This window comes from Silene latifolia, chromosome 2, assembly GCF_048544455.1.
Source record: "Silene latifolia isolate original U9 population chromosome 2, ASM4854445v1, whole genome shotgun sequence".
Classification (NCBI taxonomy): domain Eukaryota; kingdom Viridiplantae; phylum Streptophyta; class Magnoliopsida; order Caryophyllales; family Caryophyllaceae; genus Silene; species Silene latifolia.
In genome coordinates this window covers 157,422,920-157,448,380 of record NC_133527.1, presented here as the reverse complement: position 1 = coordinate 157,448,380, position 25,461 = coordinate 157,422,920, and the positions used below count along the sequence as shown (strand labels likewise).

At 38.1% G+C, this 25,461-nt stretch overlaps 2 protein-coding genes across 2 annotated transcripts; both read left to right on the top strand.

Annotated features, from left to right (window-relative positions):
* Positions 1-11,258: 11,258 nt before the first annotated feature.
* On the top strand, positions 11,259-12,909 carry LOC141643183 (uncharacterized). The gene is made up of 5 exons (XM_074452223.1): positions 11,259-11,405; positions 11,692-11,805; positions 11,997-12,066; positions 12,135-12,360; positions 12,477-12,909. The coding sequence occupies exons 1-5, from the start codon at positions 11,332-11,334 to the stop codon at positions 12,539-12,541; spliced, it is 549 nt and encodes a 182-aa protein (XP_074308324.1). The 5' UTR covers positions 11,259-11,331; the 3' UTR covers positions 12,542-12,909.
* A 9,749-nt stretch (positions 12,910-22,658) lies between these two features.
* LOC141643173 (LEAF RUST 10 DISEASE-RESISTANCE LOCUS RECEPTOR-LIKE PROTEIN KINASE-like 2.4) lies at positions 22,659-25,248 on the top strand. The gene is made up of 3 exons (XM_074452215.1): positions 22,659-23,452; positions 23,762-23,827; positions 23,965-25,248. The coding sequence occupies exons 1-3, from the start codon at positions 22,681-22,683 to the stop codon at positions 25,113-25,115; spliced, it is 1,989 nt and encodes a 662-aa protein (XP_074308316.1). The 5' UTR covers positions 22,659-22,680; the 3' UTR covers positions 25,116-25,248.
* The last annotated feature ends 213 nt before the right edge of the window (positions 25,249-25,461 follow it).

Genomic DNA, 25,461 nt, shown 5'->3' with positions numbered 1-25,461 from the left:
CTTTTGATCCGTCTGAGTCGGTAAATGTCCCGGAGCTCGAGTTGTATTCTTGCTTGCCAATTGAGCAATTTGGCTCTCCAACATCTTCATCCCGGCCTCTCTAGCTTGAGACTCTTTCAGCAACAAATTTTTCAATTCGGCAAATTCGGAACCTTGGGACTGCTGCTGCTGAGGAACATATGGAGGCTTTTGGAAATGTTGTTGCTTATGAGGGGGCACATAATTCTGCTGTTGCTGCGTTTGTGGAGGTTGAGTCGGATTTAGGACATTTTGGCTACTTCACCTCAAGTTGGGATGGATATTTGGCTTATAATAGGTGTTTGTCTGCCAATAATGTTGAAAGGCAGCACAAGACTCAAAGGGATTAGGACAATTGTCTGAAACATGTCCCTCAGCTCCACATCTTTTGCATACAAAAGGACCGTCTAAAACAGCATTCACATGGTAGATCCCTCCTTTTGAAGCTCCTCCCAACTCGTACTTATCAAACCTCGCCGTGAGAGCCTCTAGTGCAGCTACAGAAGGAGATTCGGCACTTCTCCTTTGATTTCCCCTGGAATTCCCATATTCAGCTTTATGGGTGGCCAAGTCATCGATTATTTTCCACCCCTTAGTCTCTCCAACATTCTCCTGGAACCTACCACTATCTGCAGCATCCAGGATAGCTCTCTAATCGTCATATAGCCCATTATAGAACTGATTGCATAGGCTCCACTTCTCAAACCCATGATGCGGAATGGTTCGCACCAGCTTCTTGAAACGGACCCACGCCTCATGAAAGTTCTCATCCGGACCCTGTTTAAAGCTCGCGATTTGAGCTCTAATGGCATTCGTCTTCGAGGCAGAAAAGTATTTCTTGTAGAATGTTAGGGCCAAGGAATTCCAGTCATTGATCCCATTAGCAGCTCGATCCAGGTCTCTGTACCACTCCCTTGCAGCATCACGAAGGGAGAATATAAACATAGTCTCCTTCACCTGGTCCTGGGTCACACCGGTTGGTGGGGGTATGGAACAGCAATAATCAATGAATGTCTCCATATGCTTGGCTGCATCTTCATTTGCAGCTCCCCCGAATTGGTTTCTCTCGACCAAGTTAATGTAAGAAGGCTTCGGCTCGAATTTTCTGTCTTCCCCTGGTAGTGCGAATCCTTTGTAAAGATTCGCAGCTGTCGGCTCGTGTGATCAAGCTATACTCGCTTCTTCAGCCATGACTGGAAAATCTGGAGATGTGACGGTCTCAGCTGAAAAAGTGGAAACGGGAGATGAATGTGGATCCTCCTGAAATAGCTCGTTCTCGTAGTAACTAGACAGAGTACTCAGCTCTTCCTCTGTCGGCAATACTCTAGATGATCGTCTCAACTCCCGCAAAGTCTTCTCAATCTATGGATTGAACGGTAGTAATTCACCACCCTATGACATGCGCATAAGAAGAAACTACAAATAGAATATAAGAATAGTTCAAGGAACAGATGTCCCTTAAACTAAGAAAAAGACTAAAAATAAAACAACTAAAAATTTTAAACAATTGCCTCCCCGGCAACGGCGCCAAAATTTGATACCGTCGTTTTGTATCAAAATTAAATTTATAAATCTGAACTAAAACTATAGCTAGTGATAGTAAGGGTCGAACCACAGGGAGGCGATGCAATTATTAGTTGTCTAATTTAAGTCTAAAAGTAACGGTGTGTGGGGGTTTTGATTTGATTTGGTCTATAGCTAAAGGCAGTAAAAGACAGTAAATCAATTAAACGAATAAAATCAAGAATTAAAAGGGTGCTAAGATGGTCGGTTCACTGTAGTTTCGGCGGCAGCATACTAGGTAGGTTTGAAATAAATCACGTGAGACGGGAAAATAAGAAGTCCTCTCGGTCCAGTCTTAACAAGTAGCATCTTTCGATCTCGCTACAGGTCCCTAATATAACTAGTACTGACTCTCGTCCTGAAAAGTGACTAAAAACCTAAACTTTACCTATATTTCGATCTTAGCATAGTTTAGTCATTTTAATTGGTAGTCTAACAACCTTCCCTATCTTTCGATCTAATGGGTAAGTCATTTCCTAAGCATTCAACTAGTCGCGTGCACTCGATTCGTCAAATATAGAATTTAAATCAATTAAAACGAAGACAATCTCAGCGTGGTCAATCGATCGACCAGGGAACCAGTCTATCGACCAGCATGCGATTTCAGGTCATGCTAATTTTAATGCCGCCTAACCTACAGATCCCCTACATCCTAGCACAAGGGGTTTAGCTACTCATGCTGGAAATAATAACAACAATAAGATTGACTAATAAAACTACAGAATTCATGATTAAAATAAGGGAAAATAAACGATTAACATAAGACGATAATTTCGGCTTTTGGGAAACTAATCTAGCAATCCTATACTATGAATGACAATAAAGCAATAAAACTGAAATAAGTGCAGAAGAATACCGTAAAAGCAGGAAGGAAGATCAAAGACCGAATGCAAAAGTAAATTGATTGAATGATTAAAACTTCTAATACCAAACCCTAATTAGTTCCCTAATAACTGAATAAAACTGGATTAAAAACTAGATGAAATTCGATGATTATTCTGAATGCTAAAGCTACGTTATATAGGAATACAACGTAGTTCTTATTCCAAAACCTAATGTACAATGGGCTTCTTAATTCTCGATCTTCTTATTCACGTCAGAATTAGCGGCTTGGTCGATCGACCACACAAGGCGATCGATCGATCGCTCTTTCGACTGAACAAAGAGCTAGCTCGGAACTCGCGGGTTGGTCGATCGACTGAAGGCAGCGGTCGATCAACTGAAGTAGCTGATAATTGACTTCTAACTTCTCGTGGATTTGTCTTTCGGGCCTCGAAATGCGTACCAAGCTCATTCCTTGGGTAAATACTTCACGTCAAATGCAATGCAGGATACTCGGGGATGGATTTAGCTCAATTTCTACTCATTTCCGCATAAATCTGCAATATTACATAAAAATACGAAAGTAGACGAAATGGGGCAAATAGTAGCATAAACTACACAAATGAGCTCTGAAATGCGTGAAAAATGGGGTGTAAAACATCATATTTAGGACACGCATCACCTATATCCTCAGTGTATCTGGACTTCTCATTAAACTTACGGTAGTACTCAGCCACCGTCATATCAGATGTCATCTTAAACTCATCGAACTCCTCCCTTAGCTTACTCCTCACATGTTCTGGCACAAACTCACATCTCATGGCTCTCCTGAACTCATCCCAAGGTATTGCAGGTAGTCCCTATTTCATATACATCTCCCTAGCACTCACCTTGACCTTATCCCACCGCTCACATGCCGCTTCCCTCAAGTAGAACGCGGCTTGTTCCACTTTCAACTCATCCGGGCAATGAAATAACTCCAGGATATTCTCCATCTCCCTATGCCAATTATCCAGAAGAATTGGAGCCCCGGTTCCCTTATACTCTTTCCGACTGAACCTAGATATGTGGATACTGATCTTGGAGGGATCAACCTCCTTATCCTTTCCCACTCTCTTCAAAGCTTTCGTAAGAGCATCTTGGTGCTCCAACATCTTTACTATGTCGTCAACCGTCATACTCTCAGCTCTAGCATACAAGGCGGTTTTCTTTGGCGGCATCTTGTAACTATATAAGAAAAAGGTAGACATAAACACTCACACTATAACCCAAAACATGCATACGACCTGTATAAAACGCACACGATTGAGTCCCAAAACCCACTCGATCGAGTTGAGGCCACTCGATCGAGTGCCTAGACTCCAGAACCTGATCAGAACACTGCTCAAAAACACACTCGATCGAGCTGACTAGCCACTCGATCGAGCTGACCCTACTTACTCGATCAAGTGCCCAAAATCTCGCTTCTGCCCAGAAAACGTAAACTACCCACTCGATCGAGCCATGCTGACTCGTAAACACTACCCGCATGTTCATCTTACTTTCCCAACATTATATACAACTTCTATACTTTCAATATAACAACAACTATACATGCATATATACGCATCTCTTTATATACTCAACAAACAATTTCACTTCCGTATTTCTAACATGCCACATTGTAAGATAACCAACATGCTTCATCCAATCATACAAGTCACATATCAATCAACATTTACTCCATACCTCCTATCCTCCACATTCACACATCCACCGTTCCACACCACACGTTACTATATAGATACACAAACCAGAAGATAACACATACGATCCCGACACGTACTCCATGTGACCGGTTCAAACTTGTAGGGCGAGTTCGCGACTTTAGGACGTCTCCCAAGCCTTTGCATTAGCTCCTACAACTTCTACCCTGGGTTCATTTTCATTGGACTCCCTATATTCATTAGGTTCATTAGTTACAGGTTTCAGGATCGTCGCTCTGATACCTCTTTGTGACACCCCCATACTCCAAGTGCCTTACCAGGACAACTCAGGTATAGGAACGTCACCATCTCGGTTACCCGAGGCAATGATAATCATAAGACAATAAAGAAACGTACTTTAAAAGTAAATATAGTTTAAGTGATTACATGTCTCAAACCAAAACTGTTAAATGAAATACAACCAAACCAAAACTGTCTGCTAACAAAACTGAATAACTAAAGGACATCGTCTGACACAGCGGAAGACTCTTCTAACTGCAAGTGATGACTCATCCCAGCTAGCCCATAAGCATCATATCAAACCTGCTCAATAACTACTCATCATCCCCGAATGGATCACCACAATTTTTAAAACAATTAAACGGGGTCAGTACTAATTACACAATACAAATCGTAGTAAAACAAATACCAAACAGCTCAATCATCACATCCAACCCCAGTCTCCATAATCAATCTCCACACAACTGACTACACCCTAAAGTGTGTAGTCCTGCCAGAGTACCCATCGCAACAGATACTCCACACCGCCAGTGGGGGACCGCAGCCGCTCCAACTTAAGCCCCGCTCATCTTCATCGAGCGATAAACCCATGTTCATTAATGTCCACATCCCTTCTGTGGCGGGTTCCACAGAAGGCGAATCAAGGGCGTGAAGTCACTCCCGCAAGTGACTCCACTCAGCCAGGGACGTACCCCGAAGACCACAGACAGATACAACAACTATCAACGATGTTAATCAACAATACAACCAACAATATAACCAACAACCGTCACAACGACCAACAATATACATTAACAATAATCACAATGAAATCACCAAACACATCATGTAATTAATACTGAGTAGGGAAACCCTACCTAGAAAGCAATCACAGAATCAGACGATCTAGCAGCTGTCTCAAAACCTCTCTTCTACGAACCCTCCTCCTATACATGCATTCATACAATTACTACTACAACAATACAAACCATAAAAACCCCCAATTCCCCAAATTAGGGTTTAAACAACATTAACCAATTGATATAAAAATGATACGTAGAAGTTACCCTTGACGCAAGGATCTCAACGGTATAAAGAACAAAGGAAATCGACGCCTCTAGTTCCGGGATTTGCTAATAATGCGGAAGAACAATGCAACGTAACTTGAAATCTCTCTTAACAGTGAATTAGGTTTTGTAAAAGTGTTTAAAGAAGATGACGAAACTTGTTATATATTAATCCGCGTTATTAACAAAATACGTCAAATAACACCCGTAACCCGACTTACTCGATCGAGTAAGTCTCCTACTTGATCGAGTTCCACTTACTCGATCGAGTGCCAAGGCTACTCGATCGAGTACCCTACAGGCAGACTATTGTTTCGTATACCAAACATTCTTACTCGACAGAGTAAGACCCACTCGATAGAGTACCCAGACACTCATAAAACCGTAGTATTACACCCCGTTAAATGTTTTGAAAACTATGATGATTCATTCGGGGATGGTGAGCAGTTGTTTAGCAGGTATGGCTTGGTTGCGCGCGGGTTAGCTGAGGATAAGTCACCATGAGTCCGAGTAGTAGTCTTCCGCTATGGTGTCATAATATTTTATTTACTTTAGTTGGATTTTTGTTTGGAACACTTGTATCGTATTTCTCAGTTTTGGTTTGATGTAAACACTTTTAATTTAATTACATAAAGTGTGTTTTTTTATGGTCACTTTTATTATTATGCCTCGGGTAACCGAGATGGTAACATTCTCATGCATTAGGTGGTCTTGGTAAGGCACCTTGGTGTATGAGGGTGTTACAGGTGAGCTGCACCATGTTTATAGAGAGAGCGTTTTATATTTAAAAATCGGTTGTGCCTGTAACAATGAAAAATCTAGCCACATACTATGACTATGTCACCTGATGTTATACTCGATGGCAAAACTTTTATGCTAAAAGTACTAATAATTCATCGGTTATCATCTACACCTGTCACACATTTTTTTCCATTAATGACAACATAGGTGGACTTTTTTATCAACTTCAAAATATATTTTTAAAGATAATCTTAATAGCATGCTTTTCAAAATATATTTTTACAGTCGACCTTGTCTTCCATTCCGGCTTTTTCGATGCAGACTGGCAAGCTGCCTCGGTCTATATGTGATGACTTGGATAAACGTTCAAGACGTTTTTTAAGGGGAGGGGACCAAGACAAGAGGGGAGTGAATCTTGTTTCCTGGGACACGGTGACAAAAGACAAGGCAAATGGTGGTCTTGGACTTAGGTCGATGAGGCAAGCAACATTGCTTTCATGGCTAAGCTGGGTTGGAGGCTTCTTGCGGAGCCAAATGCCCTTTAGGCTCGTGTTTTACGTCACAAATACTGTAAAGGTCGGTGTGATATTGACATGTTTAAAACTAAACCTGTGAGCTCGAATACTTGGAGGGGTATGGTAGACGGATTTAAGGAACTAAAGACGGGTTTACACTCATCCATTGGGAATGGCAAGAAGACGTCTTTTTGGAAGATTGCCTGGGCCACAGACGTTCCTTTCGACACCCTTACTCCTTTATTGATTCCTTCTGAATTAATTTATGCTTCGGTGGAGGATATATGGGAACCTTTATCGGGCTGGCGTTGGGAATTTTTTGCAGATTACTTCTCCTCGAAAATACTTCAAACGATTGCCTCTTATGAGGTTTATCCGGGTGATGAGAATGAAGACAAAGTGTATTGGGCAGCTACATATTTAGGTTTCTTTTCTATCAAATCGACCGTCAAATTATTAAGAAATGAACCTGAAGAGAAGATGAGATCGTTTTGGAAGTTACCATGGAAGACTTGGGCTCCTCAAAGGATTCGGGTATTTCTCTGGTTGCTCCTCCATGATAGAGTAATGTCAAATTCGAACAGAACTGTAAAAGGCTTCACGGACGGTCCATGTTGCACTGTTTGTAATGGTGTGGAGGAAACTACTTTACATTTGCTACGGGACTGTCGCGAGGCCAAGAAGGTATGGGCTCTGTTTCCTTTTGCTCGTTCGTCTTTGTTCTATGCGTCCCCTGTTTTGCGAGATTGAGTAATAAATAACTTGAGTATAAGCAAAACAGACGGTTTGGATGGTTAGCCTACTACCTTCTCTATTGTTGTATGGTAGTTATGGAGGTGGCGTAACTGCCGCACTTTCAATAGAAGCGAGGAGATAGCGACGAATACTTTCTCGTTCTTGATGCAGAGAATATAGGAAGTGCGAAACGCTTTAGAACCGAAAGATATTTGTATAAATCGGCAGATGAGGATCGGAGGTATAAGGAGATTTTCGTCTGATGGGTTGCACCACCGTCGGACTGGGTTGCTTTAAATGTTGATGGAGCCTTGAAAGGTAACCCGGGGTTGTCGGGCGCTGGTGGAGTCCTTAGGAACTCGGATGGTCATTTGATAAAGGCTTTCTCGGAGAGATTTGGGGTAGCGACGGTAACTAGGGCGGAAATAATGGCTTTAAGAAAGGGCATAATGACGGCTTTGGAGCTCCATATTCCGCGTCTCATTATACAAACAGACTCTAAGGTTGTGAGATCGCTTATGGCTTCTACGTTTGCCTTCCCGACAGCTCACTCCCATATGGTATAGATTTGTCAAGCTTTTATCCGGAATAATTCATGGACGGTGGAATTACATCATATTTATCGAGAAGCAAACTCGTGTACGGACTGGTTAGAGAACTGTTGGGTATCACAAAAGCAGCAGTTGGTTAATTATGATGTGTCGAATGTGCCGGATCATCTTTTCCGGTTGATGGAGCAAGATGTTGGGGGAGTTTCGTGGCCGCGGGTGGTTCCTTTCTATTCGTTTTAGTTCCTGTTTGTAGTGTAGTTTTGTTGTTTAGTTCGTTTTATCTTTCGCATTTCGTTCTTTGAGGTCTGTACCTTACTTTGTTTCACCAAAAAAAACTTAGTAAATCATGAAAGATATATGTACAAATTCACATTTACCGTAGTTATTGAAATATAATCAACAACCTCTCTATTTAATTTAAAAAGTCCTTTTTATATATATATATATATACACACACACACACACACACACACACACACACACACACACACACACACACACACACACACACACACACACACACACACACACACACACACACTATATATTAAATCCAGAAACCAAGGGACTTCAATGTAATTAAAGAAAGTTATACAAATTAATTATATTATATAGTTTTAAATCACTAGCACCGTGTGATGGACCTGATTAAGGGATCTCAATGACAATATTATATAGTCTGGGTTAAAATTAAATTATATAGAAGTTTGGTAATTTTCCTAAACATTTATAAGAGACTAAAACATGGTCAATTTCCATAAAATAAAATAATTAATTAAGATGATCAATTTTCTTAAAATAAAATAATTAATTTAGATGGTCAATTTCAAGGAGCCTAAAAGAAAGAAGATGCTTGGTAATTTTCCTAAATATTTATAGAAGACTGGAAGATGGTAAATTTTCTTAAAATAAAATAATTAATTAGTATAAATATGCACACTTATGGTATTAATTATTATCATCATAAAATTATATATTAAATTTAAAATCTATGCAGTTTTATTAAATATTAGATGTATATAAATGTTAATTATTTAACATACAAAAATATAATAAGTAGGTTATAAATAATTCAAGTTAGATTCCATAATATAAGCTGGTTCGTTATTAGAAGGTATGGTGCTTAGGTTGAATTTAATTGGGAGTATTGATAGGACGGAGTGATTATTGCAGACCAACAATAGGATGGATTATTGTTATGAAATAACCCTATATAATATTGCATAACTCTTTCGATTTGATTTAATGCATATATGTAATATATTTATATAAATATATAATCCTCTTAAAATTGCATGTCTAAGTAGTAAAAGTCATTTCGTCATTAAAGAAAAGAATTGTAGTAACTTTGGATATAGTTAAATGATAGTAATCACTCATTTAAATAGTAAAAGTAACAATATTATCAGCGAGATTAGTGAAAGTGGTAGAAATAACAACGGGAGTAGTGAGATAATCAATATTAATGCGGCAATAGTGGAAGTAACAATAATTACGGCGGGAGTAGTGAAATTATCAATATTAATGCGGCAGTAGTGACAGTAACAATAATTACGTCGGGAGTAGTGAAAGTAACAATGATTACGGGCATGTAGTGAAATGGTATTACTATTGTTTCATTAATAAGAGTAAAATATTAATAGCGGAAGTAGTGAATTTGTCTTAAATTTTATTTCATCGTAATTTTAGGATATGTCATAGAAAAATATATTAATGATAAATTTATGGGTTATGCAACTTTAAGTAATTTTATTTAATGAAAAAAAAAAATTAATGGTAAGTAGAAGTAGCTCGGGGGAAGCCGAGCACCAATACTAGTATATATATAGTGGTATGCCGAACGAGACTAAATACCAACGGTAATCAATCAATACTATATATTAAATCCAGGAACCAAGAGACTTCAATGTAATTAAAGAAAGTTATATAAATTAATTATACTATATAGTTTTAAATCAATAACACCGTGTGATGGACCCGATTAAGGGATCTCTATGCAAATATTATATAGTTTGAGTTAAAATTAAATTATATTAATGGTCAATTTCCTTAAAATAAAATAATTAATTAAGATGGTCAATTTCCTTAAAATAAAATAAATAATTAAGATGGTCAACTTCAAGGAGACTAAAAGAAAGAAGATGCTTGGTAATTTTCCTAAATATTTTATAGAAGACTAAAAGATGGTCAATTTCCTTAAAATAAAATAATTAATTAGTATAAACATGCGCACTTATGGTATTAATTATTATCATCATAAAATTATATATTAAATTTAAAATCTATGCAATTTTATTAAACTTTGTAAAAATATTAAATTAGATGTATAGAGATGTTAATTATTTAACATACAAAAATATAATAAGTAGATTATAAATAATTCAAGTTAGATTATAATATACTCCCTCCAATTTCCTATTATCTTCCCTCTTTTCTTTTTTATACAAGTTTGATTATCTTCTCTCTTTCCTTTTTTGGAAAGTTTCATTCATTTTTTATTAATTTCTCTCTCCTAAAAAATCAACAACTCTCATTACTTTATCTATTGTTTATTCATCATCCATTCTTTATTATTTTCTCTCACCTATAAATTTCAAAACTTACAATACTTTATTCTACTTTATTCCTTCTTTCTTCCCCTTTCTTAATTTTTGTGCCCAAAAGAAAGGGGAAGATATAAAGAAATAGGAGGGAGTATAATATTGCATAATTCTTTCGATTTGATTTAATGCATATATGTAATATATTTATATAAATATATAATCCTCTTAAAATTGCATGACTAAGTAGTAAAAGTAATTTCGTCAGTAAAAAAACAGAATTGTAGCAACATTTGATATAGTAATCACTCATTTGAATAACAAAAGTAACAATATTATCAGCGATATTAGTAAAAGAGCTAGAAACAACAACAAGAGTAGTGAAATAATCAATATTAATGCGGCAATAGTGAAAGTAACAATAATTACGGCGAGAGTAGTGAAATTATCAATATTAATGCGGCAGTAGTGACAGTAACAATAATTACGGCGAGAGTAGTAAAAAGTAACAATGATTACGGGCAAGTAGTGAAATACTGAAATGTTATTACTATTGTTTCATTAATAAAAGTAAAATATTAACAGCGGGAGTAATGAGTTAGTCTCAAAATTTCTTTCGTCGTAATTTTAAGATATGTCATAAAAAAATATATTAATGATAAATTTATGAGTTATGCAACTTTAAGTAATTTTATTTAATGAAAAAAAAATTAATAGTTTTTTTTTTTTTGATAATAATGCTACCCATCTGTTGTAGATAGGTAACCCGGGCGAAGACACCAATACTAGTTAGGGAAAATTTGGGGAAAGGCACGATGGTGTCGACAAGAAGCTCTGGTGATTACGTTCCTCCAATTTCAAAACCCAAATCTCCAACTCAAAATTCCAGGTTTACCATTATATTAATTGATTTACAATCTGAATTAATTATGTTAATGTATGTTGAGATGTCTTGATTCTGTTATTACTAATTGATCATCAATCATGATGTGTAATTTTCATGTTTCTGTGACACATGATTTTAGGTAATTCTGAAATTCTAGGGTTTCAATTCTAATTTTGAACTACCATGAAAACTGTTTACTTCATGTTTGCATATATGTTGTTGTAATTATGTAATTCCTACAACTCATCCCTTTTTATTAATACTTGTTTTACATGATTCTCGTTTCAAGGTCTGTTGCAAAGAACCCTATGACCACTGGTTTTCCTACGCAAGAGAAGCTTAACGCACCGATCCCTCCTAATACTGGTACTGATAATTATATTGATGAGCTCCAAGGCCCTTGGTATGTTGATATCTTTTCCCTCTTTCGATCGATTATGGGCTTTCTATTCCCTTTTGCCACACTCTTTTTGTCCCGCTACTCTACTAGATATTGAAAAACAACATGTGTTGACCGCATGTTGCAGTGCCATGAGTTTCCGTCAACATTATTTCTCTCTCTTTTTACGCCTATAACTCTGTTGTCTTTTATAGGAATTGTGCATCAGTTGAACGTTTGTCACGCAAATTTGCAACTGCAGCCTTATCATACCTGCGTGAACAGGTTTGCGTTTTACTGATTAACCATGAATTCATAATGCATATTTTAACCATGTCTCATTAATTTGACAGGGTCACAACTTTAAGCTGGTCAAGCTTGGTTTCTATGAAGGGGCTACTATCATGAATGGGGCACTTTTTCATTGCAACTTCAAGGCTAAACGTGCAGATGACCCTTCTGCTCCGGTGGAGACCTTTTTTGCCCAATTGCGCTGTTTTAGATGTCCTACTACTAGTTCACTGCATAATTTGACCGTTCAATGCTGCGTTTCTTTGGGGAAATCTGTCTCTCTACCGGGTATGTTTGTATGATTCTGAGTTTGTAACTATGTTGGACTGTTAATTTAATATGTGCGACTACTTGCAACATTGATCGTACTTTGTTATTGACTTATTATCACGATTTCAATGCAGATGAAAGGGATAATTGTGGATGCCGATATTGTTCCAAATATGTTTATCACCCTGTAGGTGGCTGACTGGCTGTACGGGGATACTATGGGGCTCAAAGGAAAAGGATCAGATTTCCACGAGAAGAAAAAGTCTCGAGTTATCTGAGGAGTAGGTGCTTGGCCTTCATGATGTAAGTGAAGCTCCTGTAAATATGTTGGTATTTTACGGTGAGAACTTATATCCGACTGCGGAGGTTATCTTTAGTACGTCGCTTTTAAACTTATTTCCGATAATGCATAGAAGGGGTAGCTTTAGTATGTTGCTATGAAACTTATTTCCGACTGCCTACAAGGGCTGTCTTTAGTATGTTGCTGTGGAAACATATTACACTTGCCTACTAGAACTCGTGTATGTAATGAATTGCGCGTAAGATTAATGTTATCTCTTTGGGCAATATCGTCTTTAGGATCAGTTCAAGAATGCAAAATTTTTCCCACCTGGAGCAACTAATAGTATTTTGTGAGATTTTGATTTAACCACACGCCCATACCAATTTGGCGCCTCGTGTGTGCTCATTGTCTCCCTGATTACTTTGTTAGAGTCGTTTATATTAGAGTTAATACCCCGAGCTAAATATGGAGGCGATTGATGATTTCAGGCTTACGTTCCGAAATCATGTGTCCGTACTTGTTGCTCCTGTTATTGTTTTGTTTTCCTTTTTCTCCAAGTAACTTTGCATGATGCTGTATATAGGATTAGATGAGTTCCCCAAATTTCACACTTCTTATTATTCTTCTCCTATTACGCTAACGAATAGTATGGAGTTTGTTTTACAGTAAAGTCGTCATTCTTGTATGTTCATCCTACTTCTCACCCACCATGCTCATAAATTAGGAGATTCTACTAACATTAGAATACAGTTTTAGTTAAGTTAAGACCTCTCACAATCCCCTTTTTATTTTAACGATATTTATATCGGTTGTGAGTACGTCAGAAACAAGAATGTCATGATTATGGAATGGCAATGCCATAATAACTGCCTTACAGGAAGGACTACCATTCAAGAGAGGATGGAACAAGATCGAGTGGCAAATACAGCCTCATTTAGTTATAGATCGTCTAGATGGCGCTTAAGTTACGCAAGACCAAGTCCCTTTTCTCTCAACATGCCTTTTTTTTTCATTGGAATATGGTATTTTATGTTTTTTTTTTTTTGACAGCGGTAAAGAAAGAGTTTTACATTCTAGTGGTATTTTATGTTATGTTGATGTAACCAAAAACATAAAATGGTATACGAGGATTCAATCTCACTTGAAAAGTTACATGCTGCCTCTTAGCAATGTTGAGATCTATTAAAGATAATTTTATGGTAAGATATTATCATAAATTATCATAGTCACTAAAAGTTCTTTAATTAGAGGTGTGCCCTAGATCAAATGCATGCAGTTTTATGGTAACTCTTCTCTGATAAAGCCATGCAAAAGTATTTGTGCTAAATCCCAGAAATACAAAAAAATAATCCCGCGCATATCTCGGTAGCCTCAGAAGACCCAAGATGTTTCTTTGGACAATACATTATACGAAGGATAGTGATAGGACATCACCGGGTGCCGCCTAAATTGGGTGCCACCCTTTCACAACCATTCTTAATTGAAGGGGTCCCCACTCACCCCATGTGAGAGGGTGGCGCTCTTTCATTTTCCTTATACGAAATGTTAAATTTGCTCTCCCTCATAAATCAAATTCTCGATCAATTTGACCGCTCACGTTGCCTTTTGATTTACTACGACTTTCACTTTTTTTATGTACATTTTTTCATTAGGTGTCCAAGCACTACTCTTCCCCTTAACCAAACCAGTTCAATTAATTACTTCGTTTAATCTCATAGCAGCAGTTATTGTGTATGATAATTATATGGTGCGACAGAAGAAAAGTCGCACCATAGACCTTTTAATAATTGTCATATAAAAAAAGTGGCCGCCTTATACATGGATGCAAGCACCTTGAGTAATGAGTACTAGTAAGATGCTTGAAATCATCATATCCCACACATGCACCACCCTCCAAAATCAACAATCAAGGTGATCATAATCATGTTATTAATCTCCCTTTTACTAATTTAATCATAATTTAAACTTAATCTTCCTCTATAAATTAAATAGTTATACCAAACTTTGAATATAACATACATCTCACAACAAATATATATATACATACTCTTCAAGCCACATTCAAGAATACAGTATACACCATATTTCATGGCTATCAAGGCGTGTTTCCTTGGTCGCTTCCTAGTGGTGGTTGTCGTAGTTGCACTATTGGTGGATGTGCCGACCTCATCCACAGCAGCTCCAACTTGTGACATCACCCAGCTGCTGCCGTGTGCACAAGCAATGTTGTCTGACAAAGTCAATCCATCTGATGACTGTTGTAAGAAATTAAGAGTGCAAGGGAGTTGCCTTTGCCAATACAAAAAGAAGTTCCCTAGTTACGCTAACTCTAATGGTGCTAAACGTGTCGTTAAGGCTTGTGATCTCCATCTTTCATGCTAATTACATGGTTAAATTGTCAGTGATGATTTCTTGGTTGTTTTCATGCTTGTGTTTTCTTTTCGTTACCCGAGGAATGCCTTAGTGTACTTCAGTTTTCAATTTGTTCACTAATAATATTGAATTTTTCTAATTATGCTTGTGTTTACTCGTAATACTAGTCGAATGTTTAGTTCGCACTATGGCCAAGTAGTAAGGGCTTAGAAAAAAATAATGACGACGTTATTAAAGAAAAATAGTTCACTAAACTCTATCCATATTTTTCTATATTACGAATTTAAGAAGCAGTTGAATTGAGTGATTCTCGATGCAAATTTCATTGTTATAATACAAAACGTTTCCGGTTGTTGGGAAATTAACGCCAATCTCCCACGCGCAACGGAAACAACCAATCGACAATTAAACCGTAAAAGTAAATAAATGCAAGCAATAATAAGATGAGACGGTATTTTAGGGTCAAATCCAGGGCAAAACCTTCCAAACCGGAAGTAAAACCCACTAGCCAAATCGACTAGAATCCACTATAAAAATATAGTACCAGTACAACCTAACCGTCCCGAATTAATACCAATTCGAAACCCCCAATAATATAAGATAACAACCTCTAGCCCTCCAGTAATATTAGTCAATGCCACTAATATCACCCCTAGAGTAACCTCCTAAATTATTGTATTATAACTCCCGTTATACTGCTTCTCACCCTCAAACCCCGACTGTAATTTTATTTACTAGTCACCTTGTTTGATTATAATTTTGTGAGATATCTTTTCCAAAGGATTTACGTCCTTTATATAGCCACGTAAATTGACGTTATATTTTAATAACATAAATCACTTCACGTTACAAACAAATGAATCAATAACAATTCATATGTTTTTGCACGTAATGTTGAACATATGAATTAACATTCATTTAACATTACAATGTTACATGTGCATCATTTTAACATGCAACATTTCTCATTAAATCTTGTGTTGGATGTTATCACCCAACAAATCTCCCCCTCCAACACAAGAGATCACCACCGAGGAATCAACCATTGGCCTTTTGAAATTACCAGCTGCACACCCAAGTTAGTATCCGGTCCTCACCCTAACTCACTATCACGGCCAATGCACCGTGTACAGCCTAAACCCAGTCAATGACGTTACTTGACTCTTTCTCTCCACCTTCCTACTAGCAGGAATTTTACTTTTGCGCCCGTCTGTAACCTGAAAAAAATCTATCTTCGTCGCCTCTTCCGCAAACGAAACACGTGCACGACTTTTCCGTTTCCAGCTATCCTTTGAGGTTTTTACTGCATATGCATCCAGACGGTATAAACCACGACGTAGCTCTCCCTTCATGAGGACCATAGAACCCTTCGTAACTTTCATTACTCCCCCATGAGCTTTACACCCATAACCTTCGGAGTCCAGTTGACTAAGTGAAATTAAATTCTGCCGCAACTTTGGAACATAAGCAACCTTGTCCAAAGTGTGCACCACCTCATTTGACATTTTGATTTTGACCACCCCAACACCCATGACATCAACTATTGAGTTATCAGTCAAACTCAATTTCCTAGCCATGCCTTCTTGGAGCTCATCAAAACTATCTTTTCGGGTGCAAATGTGGTTGACACAACCAGAATCTAATATCCATTCTTCCTTGGAAGACACGTCGTTCACATCCGTGACCGCAAATATGTCACTACCATCGGTAAGGAAACAACCACTACTTCCTTCACCGGCAACCAAGTTGGTGTCGCCCTTGTTTTCTTCATTCCCGCATTTCTTAAGACAGAACCGCCTAATATGCCCAAGGTCACCACAATTGAAACACTTCACATCATTATTCCTAGAAGTGTTCCTGGATCGAGACCTGCCATGCTTCAATCCATCCTCCCTGTTAAACGATCGACCTCTCCAATCACGAGCAACCGCAACTGTACCCGTACTGTCGCTCCGTACCCCAGCCTTGTCCTTCTTCCTCGCATCAAAAGACAATAAAGCTGTCTGTGCTTGCTCCATCGTGATGGTGTCTTTATCGCACAAAATAGTATCCACATAAGTCTCATATGTGTCAGGGAGAGAATTGAGGAGTAGTAACGCCTTATCTTCCTCCTCAAGCTTCACTTCGATCTTCTTCAACTCGTCTAACAGTCCATTGAACAAATTCACATGTCCAATTAAATTATCATACTCGTCCATCCTCAACCGATATAACCGTCGCTTTAACAGCAACTTGTTGGTCAAACTCTTTGCCATGTAGAGCTTCTCCAACTTTTCCCATATCTCTGATGGAGAGTCATCATCAAGAACACAATTGATGACTGAATCCGAGATGCACAACCTAATAGTACTTGCACACTTGGTGCAAACTTCTTCCCAGTTGTCATCACTCATCTTCTCCGGCTTACCATCATCTCCTTTCAAGGCTCTAGCCAAGCCAAGATGTACCAGAAGATCCTTCATCCTTCTCTGCCAAAGGGTGAAACTACTTTTACCATCAAATTTTGATACTGCAAATTGAGACTCCAAATTTGACATCCTTGCCAATTATAAACCAGCCACCGGACCGAGCCTAGTGGCTCTGATACCACTGTTGGGAAATTAACGCCAATCTCCCACGCGCAACGGAAGCAACCAATCGACAATTGAAAAGCAAAAAGACAAAGAAACAGGAGAAGGATTGTGTATGTTTATTGATATTCAACTGATACAATTACACGGTTTATATACACCAAAGATAATATTTACTTGCCAAGAAATAGCCTATAAAATAAGGTAACAAATATACGGTTAACTAAGTTAAGATATGATATGACTCAATATTGCACAATAATATACATCCTAATATGCTGATGATGTTCCTCGTATGATATTCCGTCATATTCTCCAATACTCCCCCTCAAGTTGGAGCACTTGGCAAACTAATGCCCAACTTGGACCAAAGAAAGTGAAAAGCTTCTCCTCCTAATGCCTTTGTAAAGATATCTGCCACTTGATCTTTACTTCGTATATAAGAGGTCGAAATTGTCTTATTCATAATATGATGTCGTATAAAATGGCAATCTACCTCGATATGCTTGGTACGATAGTGAAAAACCGGATTCTTAGCAATATTTAGTGCGGCAGTGTTGTCACAAAACACTTCAATGGGTGTGCTATGGTTTATTCCAAGTGATTTGAGGAAAGACTTGAGCCAAATTACCTCACTAGTCACCGCACCTAATGCACGATACTCCGCCTCTGCACTCGACTTGGCCACAGTTGTTTGCTTCCTAGCCTTCCACGAAATTGGTGAGTGCCCTAAAGTCACAAAATATCCTGTCAATGACCTCCTTGTTAGAGGGACCTTACATAATCGGAGTCCGAGTAACCTCGTAACAATAAATCATTATTACGTTCAATCACAATCCCCTTTCCCGGACTTCCTTTAATATACCGTATAGCCCTTAAGACCGCGTCCATATGTTCTTTCCCTGGAGCATGTACAAACTGGCTCAATATGTGGACTGCGTATACTAGGTCTGGCCGAGTTATTGTCAAGTAAATGAGTCGTCCAACTAGACGTCGATATTTCATCGGATCATGTAATAAAACGCCTTCTGCCAAAGCTAATTGGTGGTTTGGCTGAATGGGTAAATCGATTGGCTTAGCTCCTTCCAAACCCGTCTCCTTTACAATTTCTAAAGCATACTTTCTTTGGCTAAGGAAAAGACCTTTGGACCCTGTTGCTACCTCAATTCCGAGAAAATATTTGAGCCTCCCAAGGTCTTTAATACCAAAACTTCGATCAAGAAAAAGCTTGAGACGATTGCTTGCTTCCTCGCTATTACTCACAATTATCATATCATCCACATACACTAAAATCCCAATAAAAATGCCATCTTTATTGTAAGTGAATAGCGAGTAGTCAGCCATAGATTGAATGAAACCATACCTCGGCAATGAATCCGTCAATTTACAAACCAATTCCGTTAGGCTTGCTTAAGCCCATATAACGACTTGGTTAGTTTACAAACTTTCGTTGATCCTCCCTTTTCGAAACCAGGTGGCATTCTCATATATACCTCCTCATCTAAATCACCGTAGAGGAATGCATTGTTAACGTCCAATTGGGTAATCGACCATCCTTTCGAGACAGCTACAGCGAGTAAACAGCGGACACTTGTCATCTTTGCTACCGGTGCGAATGTTTCATGATAATCCACGCCTTCAACTTGTGTGTACCCTTGTGCAACCAGTCATGCTTTGTATCTCTTGATGGAGCCATCCGCCTTATACTTTACTTTGTAAACCCATCGACAACCAATTGGTTTCTTTCCTTTCGGAAGGTCAACAATTCTCCATGTTCCATTTGCTACAAGTGCATCAAATTCTTTTGCCATGGCCTCCTGCCACTCTTTTATTTTCGATGCCTCATTGTAGTGTCGTGGCTCTCGTATTGAATCCACTTTGGCCAAAAAAACTCCTGTAATTATCAGAAAAACAATTTGTAGTGACGTAATTAACCAATGGATAACGAGTACCTTTCTTCTTGGGTGTTGATTGGGACGAGTGAGCAGTAACAGCAGGGTCTATGAGACGGGTTGATTTACAAACATAGTCCTTTTTCCAATAGGGATCATACTTTTGACGGGCACCTCTTCATTCTGCCGCTGTTTCAGGCTGTATGACAGCATCTGCAGCATCTGCTGCTGTACCTGTTTCTGCATCAGTGTCTGTTTCCTGTACAGACGTCTCCCTATCGATATTCACTACATTCCCGTCAGTATTCTCTGCTTCATGATTATTGGGCCCTGTTTTGTTATCATCTAGAATTTGCTCATGACTAATAACAATATCGTTTTCGAAAGTTTGTGTTTCAGGCTCATTAATTTTTGTAATAGCTTGCTGATTCGTGGGCTGTTCATCAGCAAAATGAAAAATGTTCTCATAAAAAATGACGTCTCTTGACTCAAAAATTTGCTTTTTCTTTAAGTCGTAAACCTTCCATCCTTTTTTGATATGAGGGTAACCCACGAAAATGCATCTTTTACCCCTCTCATTGAATTTATCTTTGGGCTTGTCTTTATTATGAGCATAACATACGCTTCCCAAAAACTCGAATATTGTCATAACAAGGTCGTTTACCATATAAAATCTCATGAGGGGTTAACCCATCAAGTAAGCGAGTAGGTGTTCTATTTATTAAATACGCAGCGGTTAAAACACATTCCCCCCAAAAATCAATAGGTAAATTTCCTTGAAAACGAAGAGCTCTAGCCTTCTCTAAAATATGTCTATGTTTCCGTTCCACCCTACCATTTTGTTGTGGGGTGTCAATTTGACTAGTTTGAAAAATCATTCCATGCTCACTGTAATAAGCCTTCATAATATTGGACAAAAATTCCGTACCATTATCGCTTTGCACCACTTTAACCTCCTTCCCAAATTGAGTCTTGGTCATTCTAAAAAATTTAATCATAAGGTCACTTACTTCTCCCCTATCACACATCAATTGGACCCAAACATGTCTACTTCGGTCATCGAACGATAGTGAGAAAGTAATGAGCTCCCGACAAACTTTTGGTGTGGTAAGGACCCCAAATATCACAGTGTATAAGAGCAAATAATTCCATACTTCTCTTATTATTAGATTTAAAAACGGAACGAGTTTGTTTGGCCCGACAACACGGGTCACAAATAGTATTAGAATTCCAAGACAAATTAAAACCAACTAAATCAGAGAAAAGAGGTAGAATACTGCTTGACGGGTGCCCGAGTCGCTTGTGCCACAAACGTGAATCAGTGCTAGTGCTTGCCTGCGCCACAATATTCCGTCGTTCACCCTTGAAGTAATAGACCCCGTCATTGTGCTCACCCCTCCCAATCTTCATCCTCGTAGATTGGTCCTATATAACACAATGATCGTTATAAAAGGTCACAACACAATTGTTTTCTGTAATTAATTGTTGTATAGAGATTAAATCACAAGTTAAAGACGGGACAAAAAGAACGTCTTTGAGAGTAAAATTATCGCTCATTATCACCCTTCCGTGTTCCTCTGTCACAATTTGTGAACCATCTGGCAGACTTACGGTAGACTTCGTTCCTCGCCAAATTTCATCGAGCAAGTCACGCCTACCTGTCATATGATGCGAGCATCCGCTATCCAGTAACCAATGACCATATTTATTAGCATTCATACCTGACTTTGGCTGACTACCTTCAGCCTTGCTGCTCAATAACATTCGCAATTGAACAACCTCATCAGCCGTGAACCCCTGTTTTTGATCGGATTTAAGGGCTCCTTCTCCCTTTGTCATTTTGATGATTTTCGTAATGAAAGAAAAAAAAAGAAACCGGGATCAAAACTCACTGCTCTGATGCCATGAAAAGCAAAAAGACAAAAAAAACAGGAGAAGGATTGTGTATGTTTATTGATATTCAACTGATACAATTACACGGTTTATATACACCAAAGATAATATTTACTTGCCAAGAAATAGCCTATAAAATAAGGTAACAAATATACGGTTAACTAAGTTAAGATATGATATGACTCAATATTGCACAATAATATTCATCCTAATATGCTGATGATGTTCCTCGTATGATATTCCGTCATATTCTCCAATAACAATTAAACCGTAAAAGTAAATAAATGCAAGCAATAATAAGATGAGACGGTATTTTAGGGTCAAACCCAGGGCAAAACCTTCCAAACCGGAAGTAAAACCCACTAGCCAAATCGACTAGAATCCACTATAAAAATATAGTACCAGTACAACCTAACCGTCCCGAATTAATACCAATTCGAAACCCCCAATAATATAAGATAACAACCTCTAGCCCTCCAGTAATATTAGTCAATGCCACTAATATCACCCCTAGAGTAACCTCCTAAATTATTGTATTATAACTCCCGTTATACTGCCTCTCACCCTCAAACCTCGACCGTAATTTTATTTACTAGTCACCTTGTTTGATTATAATTTTGTGAGATATCTTTTCCAAAGGATTTACGTTCTTTATATAGCCACGTGAATTGACGTTATATTTTAATAACATAAATCACTTCACGTTACAAACAAATGAATTAATAACAATTCATATGTTTTTGCACGTAATGTTGAACATATGAATTAACATTCATTTAACATTACAATGTTACATGTGCATCATTTTAACATGTAACATTTCCCATTAAATCTTGTGTTGAATGTTATCACCCAACACCGGTTTTCACAAAACTCGTGTTTAACTAACTATCGTTTGCTAGTTGGAAACAAATTCTATAATTAATGAATATGATCATAATAAGGTTTATAGTTAGTGTAATTTCTATTGTGCTGCGGTAATACCGTTATTGTAACATGTTAATGACAGCTAACTAGTAGATATTGATGTTGAATTGTCAATGCACAGATCGAGTAGTAATTTTAGTAATTAATTAAACCTAGTTGATTTGTTGATCTTTAGTCACAAGTTAAAGTGACTTAATGATACCGCGTATTAAAACATTAAAAAAAAATGATACAGGAAAACTACGATTCATGACAGATTTACATTTGACCAGCCAGTCAATACAATCTTTCTTAATTAATATCAGTAGCTCCTCCATTCTTACCATAATGACACAATGCTGGTATAGCTAATACTTCTCAATTGTTCGCTTTCGCAAATATTAGCCTACAAATATCTTCCATGTATAATCTCACTTTCTCTTTTCATATCTCAACAATTACCATTATCATCACCATTATTCTTACATTAACCACTATTCCTGCAACACTATGTCGTCGAAGCCACGAGTTCAATGCCTGCAGTAAAACATTCACCTGTGGGAACATGACAGGGTTAAGCTACCCCTTTTATGGTCTAAATCGACCTCAATATTGCGGTCACCCTGGATTCGAGCTCCTAGACTGCGATCAAAATACTCAAAGAAATAAAATAATGATCTTATCCCAGAAATTTTATGTATCCCACATAAATTTAACATCTTCTACCATGAACATCGCTAGACAAGACTTCTCTGATGGCTTTGGATGTCCATTAGCTCTGGTCAACATTACAATTGATTTCTCGCTTTTTGAGTACACTAATTCAGATTCCAATATCACCCTTATATATGACGAATGTGCCTCAAAATGCCCAAGTTTTCCTTGCCCGTGGGGTGAAGCGAAGTCGTTGCCAATTTGCTTCCTGACTGACAAACTGATGATTAAATTTAACATGTCAAAAGTTGTGTGCCCAAACAAACTATTTCTTCCTGTTCATAACACAGATGTTTTGGCCACGGATGAAGCGGGAGTTTACAGGCCTTTATCGGCTTGGAATGGGTTCGAGCTCAAATGGAACGCAAATGATGGTTTATGTCGAGAGTGCGTTGGATCAGGAGGGCAGTGTGGACATGATTCTGAGTCAAATAAGTTTTTTTGCTTTTGTACTGATGAATCCAAGTGCCCTTTTCCAGGTATTAAATCATACTCCCTCTGTCCCGGTCATTTGTTGTCTTTTTCTATATTGGGGTGTCTCAGTGAGTTGTTGTCCTTTCTATTTTAAGAATGAACTTTATGAACAATTTGATCATTCACATTCAATTTGTTCCACTTGTCATTTAGTAATTGGCCTCTTCCTCTTTCCTTAGTCTTTGTGCCAAAACAAAAGGACAGCAATTGACCGGGACGGAGGGAGTATCATTATACTAATGACTTACCAGTTAAACGAGCCGACATTATTTGCTACATTTTTTACATATATCTCTAATGGAACATAACAACAGGATCAATCAAAAAGGGCCGCAGAATTGCAGGAATCAGTCTAACTAAGCTCAACATTATCCTAATTGGTAATGACGATTCTAAAATTTGTTTATCAAACTTAGCTTCGTCTTAAAAGACGATTCTAAAATTTGTTTCAAAAGGCTGACACTATCTCCATGGGAGCTTAGACTGCTCCACAGTCTTACATGATATTTTCTTGCAGCTTGTTTTTCAGTAACAGGGATATGCCTGATTATTCTTCTAGTAATCTTCTTTAGAAGGAGGTACTCATCGAAAGACCGAGTTGATAGACGAGAAAGAAAAAGTAATGTTGAGGCTTTCCTTAGAGGTCATGGATCTTCAGGTCCAAAAAGATACACATACAACGATCTAAAGAAGATTACTAATTCCTTCAAGGACAAGCTCGGGGAAGGCGGGTATGGCTCCGTCTACAAAGGAATTCTTCAAAATGGCGCTCCAGTTGCAGTTAAAATGTTACACAGATCAAAAGAAGAAGGAGCGGAGTTCATAAATGAGGTTGCAAGTATTGGAAATACCAACCATGTCAATGTTGTCAAACTCTTCAGGTTTTGCTACGAGGGGAATAAACGAGGTCTTGTGTACGAGTTCATGGCTAATGGATCGCTTGAAAAGTTTCTATACACGGGCGACAAGTCCGATAACCATCATTCCCTCGGATGGGAAACCCTATTTGAAATTGCAATTGGAGTTGCGAGAGGCCTAGAGTACCTTCACAGAGGGTGTAACACAAGGATACTACACTTCGATATTAAGCCTCACAATATTCTTCTCGATGAAAACTTCTGCCCTAAAATTTCAGATTTCGGGCTATCCAAGTCATGCCCTCAAAAAGACAGTATCATATCCATGTCTGAGGCTCGAGGAACAATCGGGTATATTGCTCCCGAGGTATTCCTTAGGAGTTTTGGTGGCGTGTCATACAAGTCAGATGTCTATAGTTATGGAATGTTGGTCCTAGAAATGGTTGGTTGTCGAAGACAAGTAGATGTTGAAGGAGAAGTCAGTAGTGAACAATCTTTTCCTGAGTGGATATATGAGCAGCTTGAAGTCGAGAATGAGCATGAAAGTGAATTGATTTATAAGGAAATGGAAATGCAGAGGAAGATGATAGTAGTGAGTTTATGGTGTGTGAAGACGAACCCTTCGAGTAGGCCTCCAATGAGTAAAGTGGTGGAAATGTTGGAAGGGACACCTGAATCTTTACAAGTTCCTCGTGCTGCTTCTTTGTCTGCCTCGCTTCTGTCGCAGCAGAGGGAAGATAGCGGCATCAACAGCTATAACGATCAACAGTCGAGATTTGGTCGCAATAATCAGTTCTCAGATGAATATTGATCCCAGTATTCTTCTGTACCATGGTCTCCAGAGATAATTTCTGGTTTTCAAAATGTATTTCCCATTAATTACATTCATCAAGCAAGATGTATTTTCAATTAGCAAGTCATGTTTTAATGGTCTCACATAAAAAGCCCGCATTTAATCACATGACTAAATTGTCTTGTATATAAAACCTGTTGAGTTTATGGATTCAAGTACCTAAGAGGGGGAGGGGGTGAATTAGGTACTATTTAAAAATTTATAACTTCAACTTTATTGAACTAAAGTGAGTTACGAGGACAAAAGAGATGAGAAGATACTTTGAATAATATTGAAAGATTAAACAAGTATCACGATGAATGTT